Source organism: Epinephelus fuscoguttatus, linkage group LG20, assembly GCF_011397635.1.
Source record: "Epinephelus fuscoguttatus linkage group LG20, E.fuscoguttatus.final_Chr_v1".
Classification (NCBI taxonomy): Eukaryota; Metazoa; Chordata; class Actinopteri; order Perciformes; family Serranidae; genus Epinephelus; species Epinephelus fuscoguttatus.
In genome coordinates this window covers 360,410-376,612 of record NC_064771.1, presented here as the reverse complement: position 1 = coordinate 376,612, position 16,203 = coordinate 360,410, and the positions used below count along the sequence as shown (strand labels likewise).

The following is a 16,203-nucleotide window of genomic DNA, read 5'->3' as shown; positions in this document are numbered from 1 at the left end:
GATGAGTTTGAACTGGAGAGAACAAACTGAGTGGGTTAGTAAAAAAAAAAAATCCATAAATCTCTTGGTATAATAATGAGGGTCAGTCATCTTGTTACCATAAACTGTCTCCTAACCCTTTATTATAGTCTGATTTATCCCTATCTTTCATATTGTAATATAGTTTGGGCAAGTACTTTTCTGACTACTCTACATAAAATTTTGGTCCTCCAGAAACATTTTGTTAGGATCGCAACCCGATCAGAGTCACACATGTCATCTGCACCTTTATTTCAGAGACTTCAGATTCTCACTATTTATGACATAAATATTTTTTACAATATGTGTTTTTATGTAACGTTACAAAATACGTTTAAGGTGCGGGCTGGCCACACGCCTGCCCTCGCAGCAGCAGGTGGCAGTGGCACAGAGTGGAACGTCAGACTGGGTCAATCTAATATTTTGCATATTAAGGGGGGATACGAGCGGTTAGCAAGCACTGCGACCGGACCCGCAGGTTCGGTCGGGTTCGGGCCGAAAAAATATGCAAATGACTCGGGCCGGGTTGGGCCTCGGGCTTCCTTTTTTTCGGGCAGACAATTAGGCTAATGCTAGTGTGTCGGCTGCATCGGGTCTGGGTTGTAATTTTCAGGTCCATTGAGAATTCTAGTTTGTGTTTTTGGATGTGTTCAGGGCACACAGAACATTAAAGGTAGCCTATCAGCAATGTTACACCATACGTGCATTAATCATTAATCTGCTTTATCAATTAAAAATAAAATCCATACTGGCTGTCCAGAAAAACGTACAAATTTCTTTATTGCAAAAGAAAACGTAGCCTATTTCAGGAGAGAGTCTGTGTTCAAAGTTAAAAAGATAATATTGGAATATATAGGCTAGCCTATACATCCTGTTTTCCTGTTCTGTTTCTACATTAATATATAGCCATTTTTACCAGCTCAAGAAAAATACATTAAAGTGAGTAATTCATTTACAGTGTGTGTGTGTGTGTGTGTGTGGCACTTTTGTTATGTTGATTTTTATATTGTATTTTTGTTCTAACACTGTGAATTCTTTGCAAAAGTGCTATAACGTTTATCATTGTTGCTGTTAGGGTTATTGTTAGCTGACAAGGCCAGTGTCAGTCGTGGAGTTGATGCAGAGGGACAGGATAATGCCAGTCATAGGAGTGAGGAGGAGGAAGACACAGATGAGGAGGGACAGGAGAAGGAGGAGGAGGAGATGGAAGAGGAGGAGGAGAAGGAGGAAAGTGGAGCAGGAACCACCAAAAAAAAAACAGTGCCAGGTACAGGTGCAGTGTGCAGGACTAGGTTGGCAATAGGTCTTTGCATAGAATTATATTATATTCAATACACTCTACTGACTGACGTTTTGTTTAATATCATTAGACTTTTATACTGCAAATGAAGTATTAATGTTAAAATTACGGTTCTACTTGCGTCCGTCGTGCAGTCGGAAAAAAGGCCTCTCCAAATCAAGCTCCCGGGCTGAATTTCAACCCTAGCCCACCCCTGGGGCCCAGTATTTCAAAACTTGTAAGCTGGATCAGAATAATCTGGATAATGAAATCCTCCTTTTCTCAGTCAGGGATCAAGGTGATCCTGCTGACTTTATCTGGGTATTTCAAAACATTGGCAGAGTGGATCACTTTGATCCCAATCTGACCGGATGCGGATTTCCACATCTCACGACTCCGCCCCCGGATCTGAAACATGGCGGACTACTTCACAACAGGAGCAGCTGGTAGCACAGCTTTCACATCAAAATGTAAGTTTACCGTTATCTAATGTGTAGCGTTTTTAAGACCATACGAAGGCCACCCACCATCTTATGTGAGCCAGCTATTTGAATTGTCACGTACTTAAAACGTGGGCGTACCAATCTCTAATTGAGCCGAAGTCATGCTGACGGTAGCTAACGCGGCTCCATTGACTTGCATGTTAAGTAGCTTGCAGGCTATGACCAGACGTGTGCCACTGGTTGGCAGTGGCGAGTAGGCCTACTTGGGCCTGTGTTGGTACAAAATAAAAACAAAATAAATACACCACAGTGTCTACATGGTGAAGGCATATATAACCTAACTAATAATGATAGTGATGCAAATAACCTGATTGTGATGCAGGGTGCAAAATCTGATGCAGAGGAGGAGGGAAAATCACCTCCTTGGCGGAGGTCTGAGTGCTTTTGTAGTTTAAAAGGGAATTTATCTGAAGTACGTCATACATTAACTCTTTAAACACCAACCTGTTTAGAGTTTAACGTTATGTTATTGCCAACACAGCAGGCCTTTAAAAAAAATATCTATATAGTATATATATTTTTACATGTGTGCAGAGCAGACTGTATCGGAAAAATACACAATACTAGTATGAATTATGCGGTTCATTCAGAAGTGTCAGAGGATTGAGTTTGGGTATGCTACAGTAATGCTGGTGATATGCTTTTCTGTACTTTCTACAATTTCTGACTATTGTGGATTCCTGACAGAGAATGGAGACTGAGAGGGCAGTGAGACAAATTGAATTGGCTGACGAGCAGCTCAAGCTGATGCTGCTTCAGCAGAGAGACAGAATTGAAGATAAAACTTCTGGAAAAGAAGCTCATCTCAGACCTGTGAGCAGTCTTTAGGTTCTGTGACACTATTTTGATTTGCATTTTGTTTCTAATTGCTTTTTGAATACTTTGTTTGAATTGCCATGTGCTTATTATGTTAATCCCTGTGTGGTTTCTTGCACTCTATGTAAAGAAAAGAATGTGCTATGCAGGTGACACTGAGGCCAGTATGCTAGCCAGAGAGAGAACCATGGAGCAAAAGGTTAGAGTTAGATGGCCTAGAGCAAATGACAGTAAAGAATGGGAGATAGTTAATAGAGATTTGTCAGTAATCTTGAGTAGGCTTAGAGGAAATGCAATAGAAAGGTTAGAAAAGATGGGAGATATAATGTATTCATATGGTGTAGAGAGGTTTGGGGTGCATGAGAGAAAGAGGAGTGAGAGGGTACAGTCAGGTAAGTCTAGGCGGCAGAGAGAAATAGAGAAGTTAGTCAAGGAAAGGAGACAGTTAAGAAAGCAGTGGAAAAAGGCTACAGAAAAAGAAAGGCAGGGAATTAAGGTGTTGCAAGAGGAGTTGAGAAGCAGGCTAGCAGTTCTTAGAAGGGCAGAGCATCTCAGGAAAAAGAGGAGGAAGAAGGAATATGCTAGGACAGGTTTTTTCAGGGACCCTTTTAAGTTTGTTAAAGGATTGTTCAGCCAGGAAAAGGGAGGGCAGCTTAAAGCAGAAAGGTTAGAGGTTGAAGAATATTTGAGAAACACATATTCAGATTTGGAGAAGAATAGGATAGTAGGTTTCCCACCTGATATCCCTCCATTAGGAGGGATAGAGCATGAGATGGATGTCAGGCCACCTAGGTGGAAGGAAGTTCAGGAGGTGGTCAGGCGTGCAAAGGCTTCTTCGGCCCCAGGGCCTAATGGAGTCCCCTACCGGGTTTATAAAAGTGCGCCTGATACCCTTAAATTTTTGTGGAAACAGCTAAGAATAGTTTGGGAAAAACAAATTATACCAAGAGCATGGCGTAGGGCAGGGGGTGTCCTCATTCCTAAGGAGAAGGAGTCTGTGGACCTTAGCCAGTTCCGGATGATTTCTCTCTTGAATGTGGAGGAGAAGATTTTCTTTAGTGTAGTAGCGCAGAGACTAGCTAGTTACTTAGAAAGGAATAGCTTAATAGATACCATGGTGCAGAAGGCAGGAATACCAGGTTTTTCAGGGTGTTTAGAGCATATTAGCATGATCTGGAACCAGATTCAGGCAGCGAAGATTAACAAAAGGGACCTACATGTAGTATTTTTAGATCTTGCAAATGCGTTTGGTTCAGTTCCGCACAGCCTCATTTGGAGTGCGTTTGATTACTTCAGAGTGCCACAGGTAGTTGTTAACTTAGTGAAAGCATATTTTCAGGATATTAGGCTGTGTCTAAGTACAGCAGGTTTCACAACAGGTTGGCTAGAAATAGGCATCATGGCAGGGTGTACAATTTCTCCGTTAGTATTCACTATGGCAATGGAAGTAATCATCAGGGCTTCTAAGTGGGTGGTAGGTGGGGAGAGACGGCAGAATGGGTTGCATCTTCCACCAGTTAGGGCTTACATGGATGACATGACACTGGTGACCACAACAATGCCATGTACAAAGAGGCTACTAGAGAAGGTAAATAAGAACCTCAAGTGGGCCAGCATGAAAATCAAGCCTAGTAAATCTAGAAGCATCTCGATATGTAGAGGGAAATTAAGTGATAGGAAGTTTGTCATAGATGATGAGAACATCCCAACAATTAGGGAAAAGTCAGTAAAGAGCTTAGGTAGGTTGTACAATGTACAGTTGAATGATAAGGAACAGGTGGTGAAATTTAGAAAAGATGTGGCTGAAGGATTGGATAGAATAGATAAATCAGAACTTCCAGGAAAGTTGAAGTTGTGGTGTTTGCAATTTGGGCTATATCCTAGGTTAATGTGGCCACTGTCAATTTATGAAATTCCAATATCTGTTGTAGAGAGAATTGAAAGGTTGGTTAGCTCCTACATTAGGAAGTGGTTGGGCGCTCCTAGGTGCCTAAGTAGTGTTGCATTTTATGGAAAAGGGATACTTCAGCTGCCAGTATCTAGTTTAACAGAGGAATTTAAATGTACCAAGGTCAGGACAGAGCTCTTGTTATCTGGGAGTAAGGATGTGGTAGTTAGGAGTGTGGTTCCAAATCCAACCAAGGGAGGAAGTGGAACCCAAGATCGGCAGTTCAGGAGGCAGAGGCAGCTCTTAGACATGCAGAGATTGTAGGTAATGTTCAGTTTGGCCGGGGAGGCCTGGGGCTTGGCTCAGGTAAACCGGTATGGAATACAGCAGGCCTCAAAGATAAAAGAAAGCTGGTTGTAGAACATATACGCAGACAGGAAGAGATAGTAAGGGGTGCAAAGGTAGTGGCCCAGGCTAAACAGGGACAGTGGTTGAATTGGAAAAGTGTAGAGAAGAGGAAGCTTAGTTGGAGGGACCTGTGGAGTATGGAGGAGAATCGTATTAGATTCCTGATAGGGGCTACATACGATGTCTTACCAACCCCCCAGAACCTAAAACTGTGGGTAAATGAGGACCCAGCATGCCCATTGTGTTCACGTACTGCAACTTTAAAGCATATTTTGTCAGGCTGCAAAGTTAGCTTGTCACAAGGCCGATATACATGGCGACATAATCAGGTGTTGAAATGTTTAGCTGCAGGCATCGAAGTGAAACAAAGACAGGTGAATTCAGAAGGTGTTAAGGATAGGAGCTTAGTAATTCAGTTTGTCCGTGAGGGAGAGAAATACAGAAGGGATAAGTTAGTGAGGAGGCAAGGGTGTGGCCGCCTAGAAGGTGCTTGTGATTGGGAAATGCAAGTAGATTTAGGGGGAAAGCTTGTTGTTCCTCAGGAAATAGTCTGTACCAGGCAGAGGCCTGACTTAGTGTTGTGGTCAGTGAGTCAACAGATAGTTTATTTCATTGAGCTGACAGTTCCTTGGGAAGACTCAGTGGAAGAAGCATATGAAAGAAAAAAGCTTAGATATGCAGACTTAGGAGCAGAAGCTGAGCAGCGAGGATGGAAGACTATGATTTGTCCAGTGGAAGTGGGGTGTAGGGGATTCATAGCAAGAACAACTGTCTCACTCCTGGGGGAACTTGGAGTGCGGGGACAGAGTTTGAGGAAGACAGTGAGGGAAATGTCAGATGAAGCAATTAAATGCAGCCAGTTTATCTATTACAGAAGAAATAATGTCAGCGGGGGGGGCAGCAGGGGGAACTACTAAGCAGGGCACATAACTCCTTGAGATCAGGTGGAGAGATCCACTTCCTGTCAGGAGAAATCTAGGAAGAGGAAGGTTATTTAAGTGTGGGAGTGGCCTATCTGAATCCATTTTGTTTGAGACCATGCTGCAAAGTGAGTGTGTTTGCTGATCCTGTGAGTTCATTTATCTCCTTTAACTTTAGCTTACATTGTAGTTATGCTATGTAGCATGTGAAATAGAGTATGGTGAATGTGCTAGTAAAGGTAGTATCAGCATTGCTTCTGCCTGGAGCTCGCATAAACGGAGCCTGGGTTTGGTTGAAGGTGGCAGTGCTGTTTGGGCTGAGATCACTGTCTAGCCTCCTGGAGGTGTCATTGTTGTGAGGGCTCGTCTTGGGGAGGTAGACTGTACAGCCTAACCCGGCGGGGGAGTGTGATAGCCTAACAAGGCTTCCTTCCCTGGGTCTACGTCCTCTGTGGTAGTATAGGTAAGGTAAAGGAGGTTGTTCGGTTAGTGTGGGGAGCAGTGAGACCTGGCATTAGGGGAGTGTCTCTGGGACGCCAGAGATCACTGTCTAGCCTCCTGGAGGTGTCGTGGGACCAACTAGACGAAACACCGGTGAAAGGAGGTTCCCACCCGATGACCCCAAAGACATGTTAGTTATCACTGCTCACTGGTCTGTATAGTTAAGCCTTGCCATAATAGCTTGTCGTAGGGCTTAGGAGGTTATTCACTGAGTGCTGATCCCTTTTTATTTATTTATTTATTTATTTTTTAGCACAAACTTCTTGTGTTTATTTGAATACAAATAAATTTGCTTTGCATTTCCTTGCCTTCGTCTGACCACAAACAATGGATGTTTCGATACAAACAAGTTACAATGTTAGGTGAAACTAGACATGTGGCCAAACAATATTTTTCTATGCTTGAAATTACTTACAACTAAAACACTAATTTGGATTAAGTGCAATGAACATCTTGAGTAACAATATCTAGAAGAAATGTGAGCTGAGGCTTTGTCAAATCCACCTCTGAGGTGGGATCCAAATAATCCTGAAATTTCATATCAAATTGATCCAGATCTCTGCCTTAACTTTTGAAATACCCAAATGCAGCCTTTACCTGGATTAAAGGGAGGACTGGATTACCAGATCTGCTTGATCCGTGTTGAAATACCCAGTTTTCAGATCAGATCAGGATTTAATTCAATCCGGCCAGGATAATCCTATCAGATCACTTTGAAATACTGGGCCCAGCAGAACTTCACCCTCCTAAATTCCAGACTTGTAGAGGTCAATTTTAAATAAGATTTAGGGGAACTAAATAATGGAATCCTTTTTTCCACCTGGTAAAAACTTGTAGGTCTATAAAGTGTTGCAAAAGATGCCTTAAAAACATTTTACTGCTGTCTTGTAAAGGGTTTTCCTCCTTTTTGTATTATTGTTCATGTTTTAGCTTGTTTTATTCACTATGATACATTTCTATGATTGCTCAAGGGTCAATACGGTATTAGTCTCTATATACAGACTCTACATTCAGTGAATTTAGAGTCTGTAGGCAAACCCCGTAGATCTTGCCTCCGGAAGAAGAGCGGAAGAGCCCTGGTTTCTGGTTGTAGGCTGTTTGTAGTCCACGTGATATTGACCAATCACGTTTGAGCTGGCTGCAGTTGTTGCCAGGTTAAACGGTCCGTTCGGTGAACTAACGAGGCAGAATGGTTCAGCATATTTACTATATAAACGGAAGTCGGAAACGAAAATTCACTTCCTCCGCCCAAATCAAACCGGAATGCCAAAAAATCAGGGGTCTGCCCCCAGAGGCTGTATCGCAGTTTGCCGGAAGTCAGACGCCGAATACGGCCAATGGGTTGAAAGAATGATACGGTATAAACTGTTATCCCCCTCATGCATACACACATACATGCACGCCTAATTACACAAACATTGATTACTATTATTGCTGTTTTTTGTTGGTGTTGGTGTTGTTTTTGTAATCTAACATATTTTATTAGTAGTTTGTTATCACATGTATTATTTTATGTATTGTTCTTTATCTTTATGTACTTTTGAGTTTTTAATAACTTTGTCAAAATTTTATTAGGTGGAGGCTTCAAATAAGCCCTCTGCGTTTTTTGCCTCTCCCTGCACTGTATTACATTATTCTTTTTTCATTGCCTTTTCTGTGTTTTAATTGTGCAAAAAAAATAAACTATAACAACTATAAAATAATAAAGGACAAAATAGAGAACAAAGAGTAAATGTAAATGTATGCATGAGCTTCCATCCTGTGGTGACATTTATGGTAGAACAAAGAGGCCAGAGCTTAAAGGTTTAACATCTGAATATCTGTTGTACGCGGGAGTGGCTGACTTTTTAATGTTTAACCGAGAACCCACTGTACTGTTTAAAGAGACCACTTGGGAAAGAGCTTGGGAAAGAGCAAAGATAGAAGGCAGGGGAAAATACCTGTATCTGTAGTCTGTAAATTTCACCTGATCTGCTTTCAGCTTTGACAGCAGCAGCATGAGAATCTTGACGAATAAGAAGAAAATGACCTGCAACACACATCCAGACTTAGAGACTTAGTGACTCAATAAATGTATATGAAAATGTACATTTGGGAACACTCTTGTCAATGTGCATTTGTACACTGACAAAGTCTTAGGGCTGCTGTGGAACTGTGCCTACTTCAGGCAACAAAAAAGTTTGTCTCAGGTGTGTCGGTGCAATAGACAAACGAGAAAGGACAGTAGAGGAGACACTCACACACCAATGTAACTGGACTTAGAAAGTCACAAAAAGGTCCACTGGCTGAAATCAATGCAAAAATACTTTTGCATCTGTGCACAAAAAGGTGTTCAAAGTGCCAAAAAAAAGAGTGAATAAAAATAGATAAAAATAGCAGCAAACATTTCAGTCCTTGACTATCATCAGTGCTTCTGACATGAGTGCTTTGAACAACAAATAGACACACAGATAAATTTCTACCAGGTGTGATAATCAGCTGGTGCCACTAATTAGATGAGAGCAACTATGAGGAGCAGAAGCATGACTACCTAATGACCTGTTATTTGTTCACCAAGAAATTAGTAATCAGTCATTCTTGTGACTACCACACTGTACAACAGTTTTATATCACATGCCCTCCAAGACAGGACACGTGAAATGCAATATGAAATCAGAGTGACTTTTACTTAAAGGCTGCACCAGAGGAACAAGACTGATGGGAGCAACATAATGTATCTGTAACATGAACATCACGTAGAAAAAATCTGTACTGTAGTTCAGACACTTCACTTACCAGCACTGAAAAAGTGATCGGGCCTCTTATTATCCACCAAAACCATCTGTTCACAATTGACCAGCATCTAAGGAATAAAAGGGGTTTAAAAAGTCAGACAGTGGAGAATGTTTTCATTCATTTACTTCACTTATTGTGAACCTTACAGTGCAAGGTGTAATGAGAGGCAATAGAAACCATATGTGTAGCAGCTGCAGCCAATGACAGGCTGACACAAGACAATTGCCAAGACTGATGCACAAGAATCAATACATGCAAACAGAAATATTCAAATACATTGAAACATATAAGAACATCAAAATTATTAAAGGACCAGTGTGTAAAATGGGTTGAAAACAGTGACATCAGTGGTCAAATTCTAGATTGCAGGGCTCACTCGCTCACCCCTCCCGTCGGGTAAATGACGGTGGCCTCGTAGGGATGAAAAGCCTTGCGCATGAGTTTTTCAGGAGTAGGTCTATCTAGCGACGAGGTGAATGTTTATTTAGAAATCTAAACCATGTTATGATATTGTAATGAATCCCTCACGAGCAGGAGACCAGAGGAGCGTTCAGGAAAAAGGCCCGTTTATTTGAGCACTCCAGAAACTCCAGTAACACTCCACTCCGTCCCAAACTCTGACTCTTCTAGCGTAACAGACACACTTCATAACTTTACACACATACTCGTTTACCATACCAAGTGGGGACCCCCCCTCCCCTCTCTGCTCCACCAATCTCCAGCCTGCACAATGACTGACAGCGTAGCCTGTAAACAGTGCTCAGCTGTTTATTTAGCCTAGCAATATCTCCGGACTATAGTAGCTGCAATGGACTTTGAATGCGATTTTGAAGAGTTTCTTGTAGCGGACACAGACCCAGAGCCGTGCCTGTTTGAGCCGGAGCATACAGATGAGGAACTCCATGTGTTTGATTCTGAGCGGGCGAGAAGGCTGAATGCACAGAATGGGATTCGGTGCTATTGCTGCCATCGTTGGGGAGATATATCATCAGGAGGAAAAGCGCCGCAGAGAGTGCATCACAAGGAGTGAAGTTACGTCTTCTTTTCCTCGCAGATGACGGTTCGGGTTCATTCTCTCCTGTTGCGTGGTAAGTGTGGTCCATTCGCAAACTTTATAACTAAAAAAACTTTTCACTACTCTCTATTGACGAACTACTAACACTCTCTGCTGTTTCCTCCTCCTTCTTCCTTCCTTCCGCTGTCTTCGTTAGTTCATTTATACATGCGAAACGCGTTCTCTGGCTGGCTGGATTGTCCACTCGGTCTGCTGTACATACATGGCGGCGCAAGATGGCGACCTCTCTAAAGCAAGGCCCTTGCTAGCATAATTATAAGGCTACGAAAACCAAATGAATTTTATTTTATAGCGATCATACACTTGTATAAACATATTAAAGGGTAGAATATTCAGATTCAGATTCAGATTGACAATAAACCATGCCAAATATTACACGCTGGCCCTTTAAGCTTAAAACTAGTTGGATGAGAAAAATGTCAGACAGTAAGAAGGGGAGAATTAAGGTGACAGAAAAGAGACTGAAAAGAGGCTTTTAAGTCACTGGATATAACTCTACTAGAGACTAAAAGAACCACAGAAAAATAGTCTGAACCTATTACAAAGAATCTACACCAATATCAATACTAAAAATATAGAGTGAGAAAAAGTTTAAAAATGATTACAGGGCTCTACTAATCAATTGTATAGTACTGAATAACCTTAATAGTGGCGGGGACACTAAATGCATTAATTGAGGTGAAAAAAAAAAGTCTCTGAAAAAGAGAGACATTTACATTCAAAAGGGGAATACAGGTGCTTCAAGGATATATAAATGTATCAAAAAAGAAGTCCTAATAAAAAGGGACAATATATCATAAAGTAGTCTAATGGTCAAAAAAGACAACAGGAGATCTCATCCTTGTATGAAAGACAATTTTACAGGGACCAGTCAAAGAAAACAACTCAAAAGAAGTTCTTCATTTAAACCTCTAGGGCTCTCTGTTTGTAAGTTATGTATCCATTTAGCTTCTCTTTGAGGTAACAGCTTGTTTCTTTTCCCACCTCTTCTAAGGGGCTGGATCATATCAGTCCTCTTAAATTTGAGTGTGCAGACATCATGGCCAACAGAATTAATATGCCTGGCCACTGGGGATTTCTCATCTCTGTTTCTGATACTGCATTTGTGCTCAGAAATCCTTGTTTTCAATTCTTGCTTAGTTTTACCAACATAACCCAATCCACATGGACATTTAAGAAGATACACTACATAATTGCTTTTGCAGGTAATTCTGTTTGTTATGCGGAACTTTTTGTCCGTATGAGGATGCTGGCGTACTGCGGTAAGCATGTTGTGTCATTTCCGGTGTTTCTGTGATGGCGTCTCTGTGCTGCTCTAGCAAACTCCTACCAGCTTGTTTTCTGTTAACACCTACTTCACGTCTTAACCCACACTAGTTCTGTATAAGCACTTATAGCTTTCCTCTTTTTAACGACTTTCTTGCTAATCTTAGCTGTTGTTTGCACGTTATTAGCCTTGTTAGCTACATTAGCTTAACACTTAGCAATGGCTTCTCCTTCTCCTGCTCTTTCTTGCTCGGTGTACTAGAAGTTCAGTTATGCCTCTGCCTCCTTTAGCGACTGTGGTAAATGTAAAAACTGTAGTTTGTTTGCTGCATTGGAGGCGAGGCTTAGTGAATTGGAAGCATGGGTCCGCACCATGGAAAATCATTTTGTAGCTGCGGTAGTTAGCCAGCCCCCTGCAGCCAGTGCAGAGCCACTTTGCATAGCCTCTGCTAGTGGTCCCCTGGTAACCCCTGTGCAGCCAGGAGGCTGGGTAGCTGTCCAGGAGAAGCAAAGTACCAAGCCGAAGCCCACTGTTAACCACCAGCCTGTTCATGTTTCCAACCATTTTCCCCACTCAGCGACACACCCGCTGAGGAGAAAACTCTGGTCACTGGCAGCTCTATTTTGAGAAATGTTTAGTTAGCAACACCAGCAGCCATAGTCAAATGTATCCCTGTCAAATTTAAAACTGCTGGCTAAGACTAAATGTAGATTTAATTAATAGATTTTTAATAAGACTGTTATTCACGTCGGCAGCAATGACATCTGGTTATGCCAATCGGAGGTCACTAAAATTAATGTTGCCACGGTGTGTGAATATGCTAAAACTATGTCGGACTAAGTAGTTTTCTCTGGACCCCTCCCAAATCAGACCACTGATGACATGTTTAGCCACATGTCATCATTTAATCACTGGCTGTCCAGGTGGTGTCCAGCAAATGATGTGGGTTTTGTTAATCATTGGCAGACTTTCTGGGGTAAACCTGGTCTGATTAGGAGAGACGGCATTCATCCCACTTTGGATAGAGCTCCTCTCATATCTAGAAACCTGGCCATGTTTATTAGTAATTCAAAACCCTGACAACCCAGATTTGAGACCAGGACTCAGAGTCGCAGTCTTACAGGTATCTCTGAGCTTCTAGTGCAGTTACTCACCCATAGTTTTATACAAATGGTGTCTGTCCCCCAACAACCTAAATTATCTAAATCTAAAATTAAACAAAGAGGAGTTGTTCATAACAGCCTAATAAAATTTAAAACCTCTTCTGTGTCAGAAAGACAAATCAGGAGGATTAAATGTGGACTGTTAAATATCAGGTGTCTAACATCTAAAGCAGTGTTAGTAAACAAATTAATATCAGATAATCATTGATTTACTCAGCCTCACTGAAACCTGGCTGTGTCAAGATGAATATGTCAGTCTAAATGAATCCACTCCTCCCAGTCATAATAATACCCACATACCTCAAGGCAGCGGCCGAGGTGGGGGAGTTGCAGCCATTTTTAACTCTAGTCTGTTAATCAGCCCTTAACCTAAACTAGATTATAATTCCTTTGAAAGCCTTGTTCTTAGTCTTTTACATCCGACCTGGAAAACCTCTCAGCCACTTTTATTTGTTATAGTGTACTGTGCTCCTGGCCCGTATTCTGAATTTGTATCCGAATTCTCAGAGTTTTTAACCAGTTTAGTTCTTAAATCAGATAAAGTTATTACTGTAGGTGATTTTAACATTCATGTTGATGATGATAATGACTCCCTGGCTACTGCGTTTATCTCATTATTAGACTCCATTGGCTTCAGTCAGGGTGCACATAAACCCACTCATTGTTTTAACCATACCCTCGATCTAGTTCTGACGTATGGAATTGAAATTGATAACCTAACAGTCATTCCACAGATTCCCTCTCTATCAGATCATTATTTGATTACTTTTGATTTCTTTCTACTCAATTACATGCCACTCAGCAACAGCTACTATACTAGATGTTTATCAGATAGTGCTGTCGCAAAATTTAAGGCAAAGATTCCATCGACATTGAATTTAAAACCATATCCTTCTGTAACAGAGGTTTCCTGTACCGACATTAAACTTTTCCGAATTGACCATCTTGTCGATAGCCCTGTAGGCTCACTGCAAACAACACTCGACTCTGTAGCACCTCTTAAAAAGGAGTTAACAAAGCAAAGAAAGTTCGCTCCTTGGTACAACTCTCAAACCTGAAAATTAAAACAAATATCGCGAAAATTTGAAAGGAATTGCCGATTAAGTCTGGGAACAAAGTCTCAAAATGTATGAGGGGCCTCCGCAATGCCAGAGCAAACTATTACTCAGCTTTAATAGAAGAAAGTAAGAACCCCAGGTTTCTTTTCAGCACTGTAGCCAGGCTGACTGAGAGTCACAGCTCTATTGAGCCTTGTATTCCTTTAGCCCTTAGCAGTAATGATTTTATGAGCTTTTTAATGACAAAATTCTAACTATTAGAGGCAAAATTCATGACCTCCTGCCCTCAAATGGAACCAGTCTGCCCTCAAACACAGCTGTAAGACCTAATATATATTTAGATTGCTTCTCCCCGATTTCTCCTCAACAATTGACCACAATTATTTCTTCATCTAAATCATCAACGTGTCTCTTAGACCCCATCCCAACTAGGTTATTTAGGGAAGTCTTAACTTTAGTTAACACTCACTTATTAGACATGATCAATATATCTTTATTAACAGGCTATGTACCACAGTCTTTTAAGGTAGCTGTAATTAAACCTTTCCTAAAAAAGCCCACCTTGGGTCCAGAGGTGTTAGCCAACTATAGACCAATATCTAATCTTCCCTTTCTTTCAAAGATCCTTGGGAAAGTAGTCGCGGACCAGATGTGTGATTTTCTCCTTGATAATAATTTAATTGAGGAATTTCAGTCAGGATTTAGAGTGCATCATAGCACTGAGACAGCACTAGTTAAAATTACTAATGATCTTCTGATTGCTTCAGACAAAGGATTAATCTCTGTACTGGTTTTATTAGATCTTAGTGCAGCATTTGACACAACTGACCATCAAATTCTGCTACAAAGACTGGAACATTTAATTGGCCTAAAAGGTTCTGCACTAAGTTGATTTAAATGTTATTCATCTTCGCATTTTCAGTTCATTCATGTTAATGATGAATCATCTCTATGTACTAAAGTTTGTTTTGGAGTTCCACAAGGTTCTGTGATCGGCCCAATCCTATTCACTCTATATATGCTTCCCTTAGGTAACATCATTAGAAATCATTCTATAAATTTCCATTGTTATGCGGATGATACACAATTGTATTTATCGATAAAGCCAGAAGAAACTGATCAATTAACTAAACTTCAAAAATGCATTAAAGACACAAAAACCTGGATGAGCACCAATTTCCTTATGTTAAAGTCAGACAAAAGTGAAGTTATTGCTCTTGGACCCAAACAACTCAGAGACTCTTTATCTGATGATATAGTTTCTCTGGATGGCATTGCTCTGGCCTCTAGCACTACTGTAAGAAACGTCGGGGTAATATTTGACCAAGATTTGTCTTTTAATTCTCCTTTAAAACAAATCTCACGGACTGCATTTTTTCATCAGCATAATATTGCGAAAATTGTCAGAGATGCTGCGCTCATCATCTGAGGTACAGAGGGAGTTCTCCAGCCTGAGGTGGAATAAAGCCAGCGAGCCGGACAACATCAGCCCCAGGGTCCTCAGGGTGTGTGCTGGGCAACTTGCTGGAATCTTTCAGCACCTCTTTAACCTCCTCTTGAGGTTGAAGAAGGTGTCTGACCTATGGAAGACCTCTTGCATCGTACCAGTACCTAAGAAAGGATGTCCCAGCACTCTCAATGACTACAGGCTGGTGCTGCTAATGTCACATGTCATGAAGACATTTGAGAGGCTTGTTCTCCAGCACCTGAGGGCACTGCTCTCTGCCTTCCTAGACCCCCTGCAGTTTGCTTACCATCAGCACATTGGTGTGGAGGATGCCATCATCTTCCTCACTCACAAGGCTCTGTCTCACTTGGAGAGTGCTGGAAGCACTGTGAGAGTCATATTCTTTGACTTTTCCAGTGCCTTCAACAGCATTCAACCCAGCCTCCTGAGAGACAAGCTGCTGGATATGCAACTTCACCTGGACATTACTCCCTGGATTTTGGATTACCTCATGACAGTATGTCAGGGTGGATGGCTGCGTATCTGAGGTGGTGTCAAGTACCGGGGTGCCCTAAGGAACTGTTCTGGCACCATTCTTCTTCACCCTCTACACCTCTGATTTCCGGTTCAATTCTGGTTCTTTCCACCTCCAAAAGTTTTCCGATGACTCCTCTATAGTCAGATGCATCAGCAATGATGACGAGGAGGAGTACAGAGAACTGATTGAGGACTTTGTCGCGTGGAGCAACCGAAACCACCTTCAACTTGACATCAGCAAGACTAAGGAGGTGGTGGTGGACTAAAGGTGGGAACCGGAGGCAACCTGCCCCAGTAACCATCCAGGGCGAGGAGGTGGAGATGGTGGACTCGTACAAGTACCTTGGGGTCCACATCAACAATAAACTGGACTGGACTCATAACACAGATGCCCTCTATAGGAAAGGACAGAGCAGGATGTTCTTCCTGAGGAGACTCAGATTGTTTGGCATCTGTAATGGGCTCCTCAAGACCTTCAATCTATGGTTGCCAGTGTACTCTTCTTTGCTGTAGTGTGCTGTGGAGTTAAGACTGGTGAGGTCAACAGG

The 16,203-nt window shown here is 41.7% G+C and overlaps 1 protein-coding gene across 1 annotated transcript in view; it reads right to left on the bottom strand.

Annotated features, from left to right (window-relative positions):
* Window positions 1–16,203, bottom strand: part of LOC125880997 (glucagon-like peptide 2 receptor) — a 63,710-nt gene that overhangs the window by 23,631 nt on the left and 23,876 nt on the right. The window contains exons 9-10 of the mRNA XM_049563894.1: window positions 9,109–9,175; window positions 8,274–8,362 (exon numbers count right to left, since the gene is read on the bottom strand). Of these exons, the coding sequence (XP_049419851.1) occupies window positions 8,274–8,362; window positions 9,109–9,175 (156 nt within the window). The remainder of the gene's footprint in view (window positions 1–8,273; window positions 8,363–9,108; window positions 9,176–16,203) is intronic.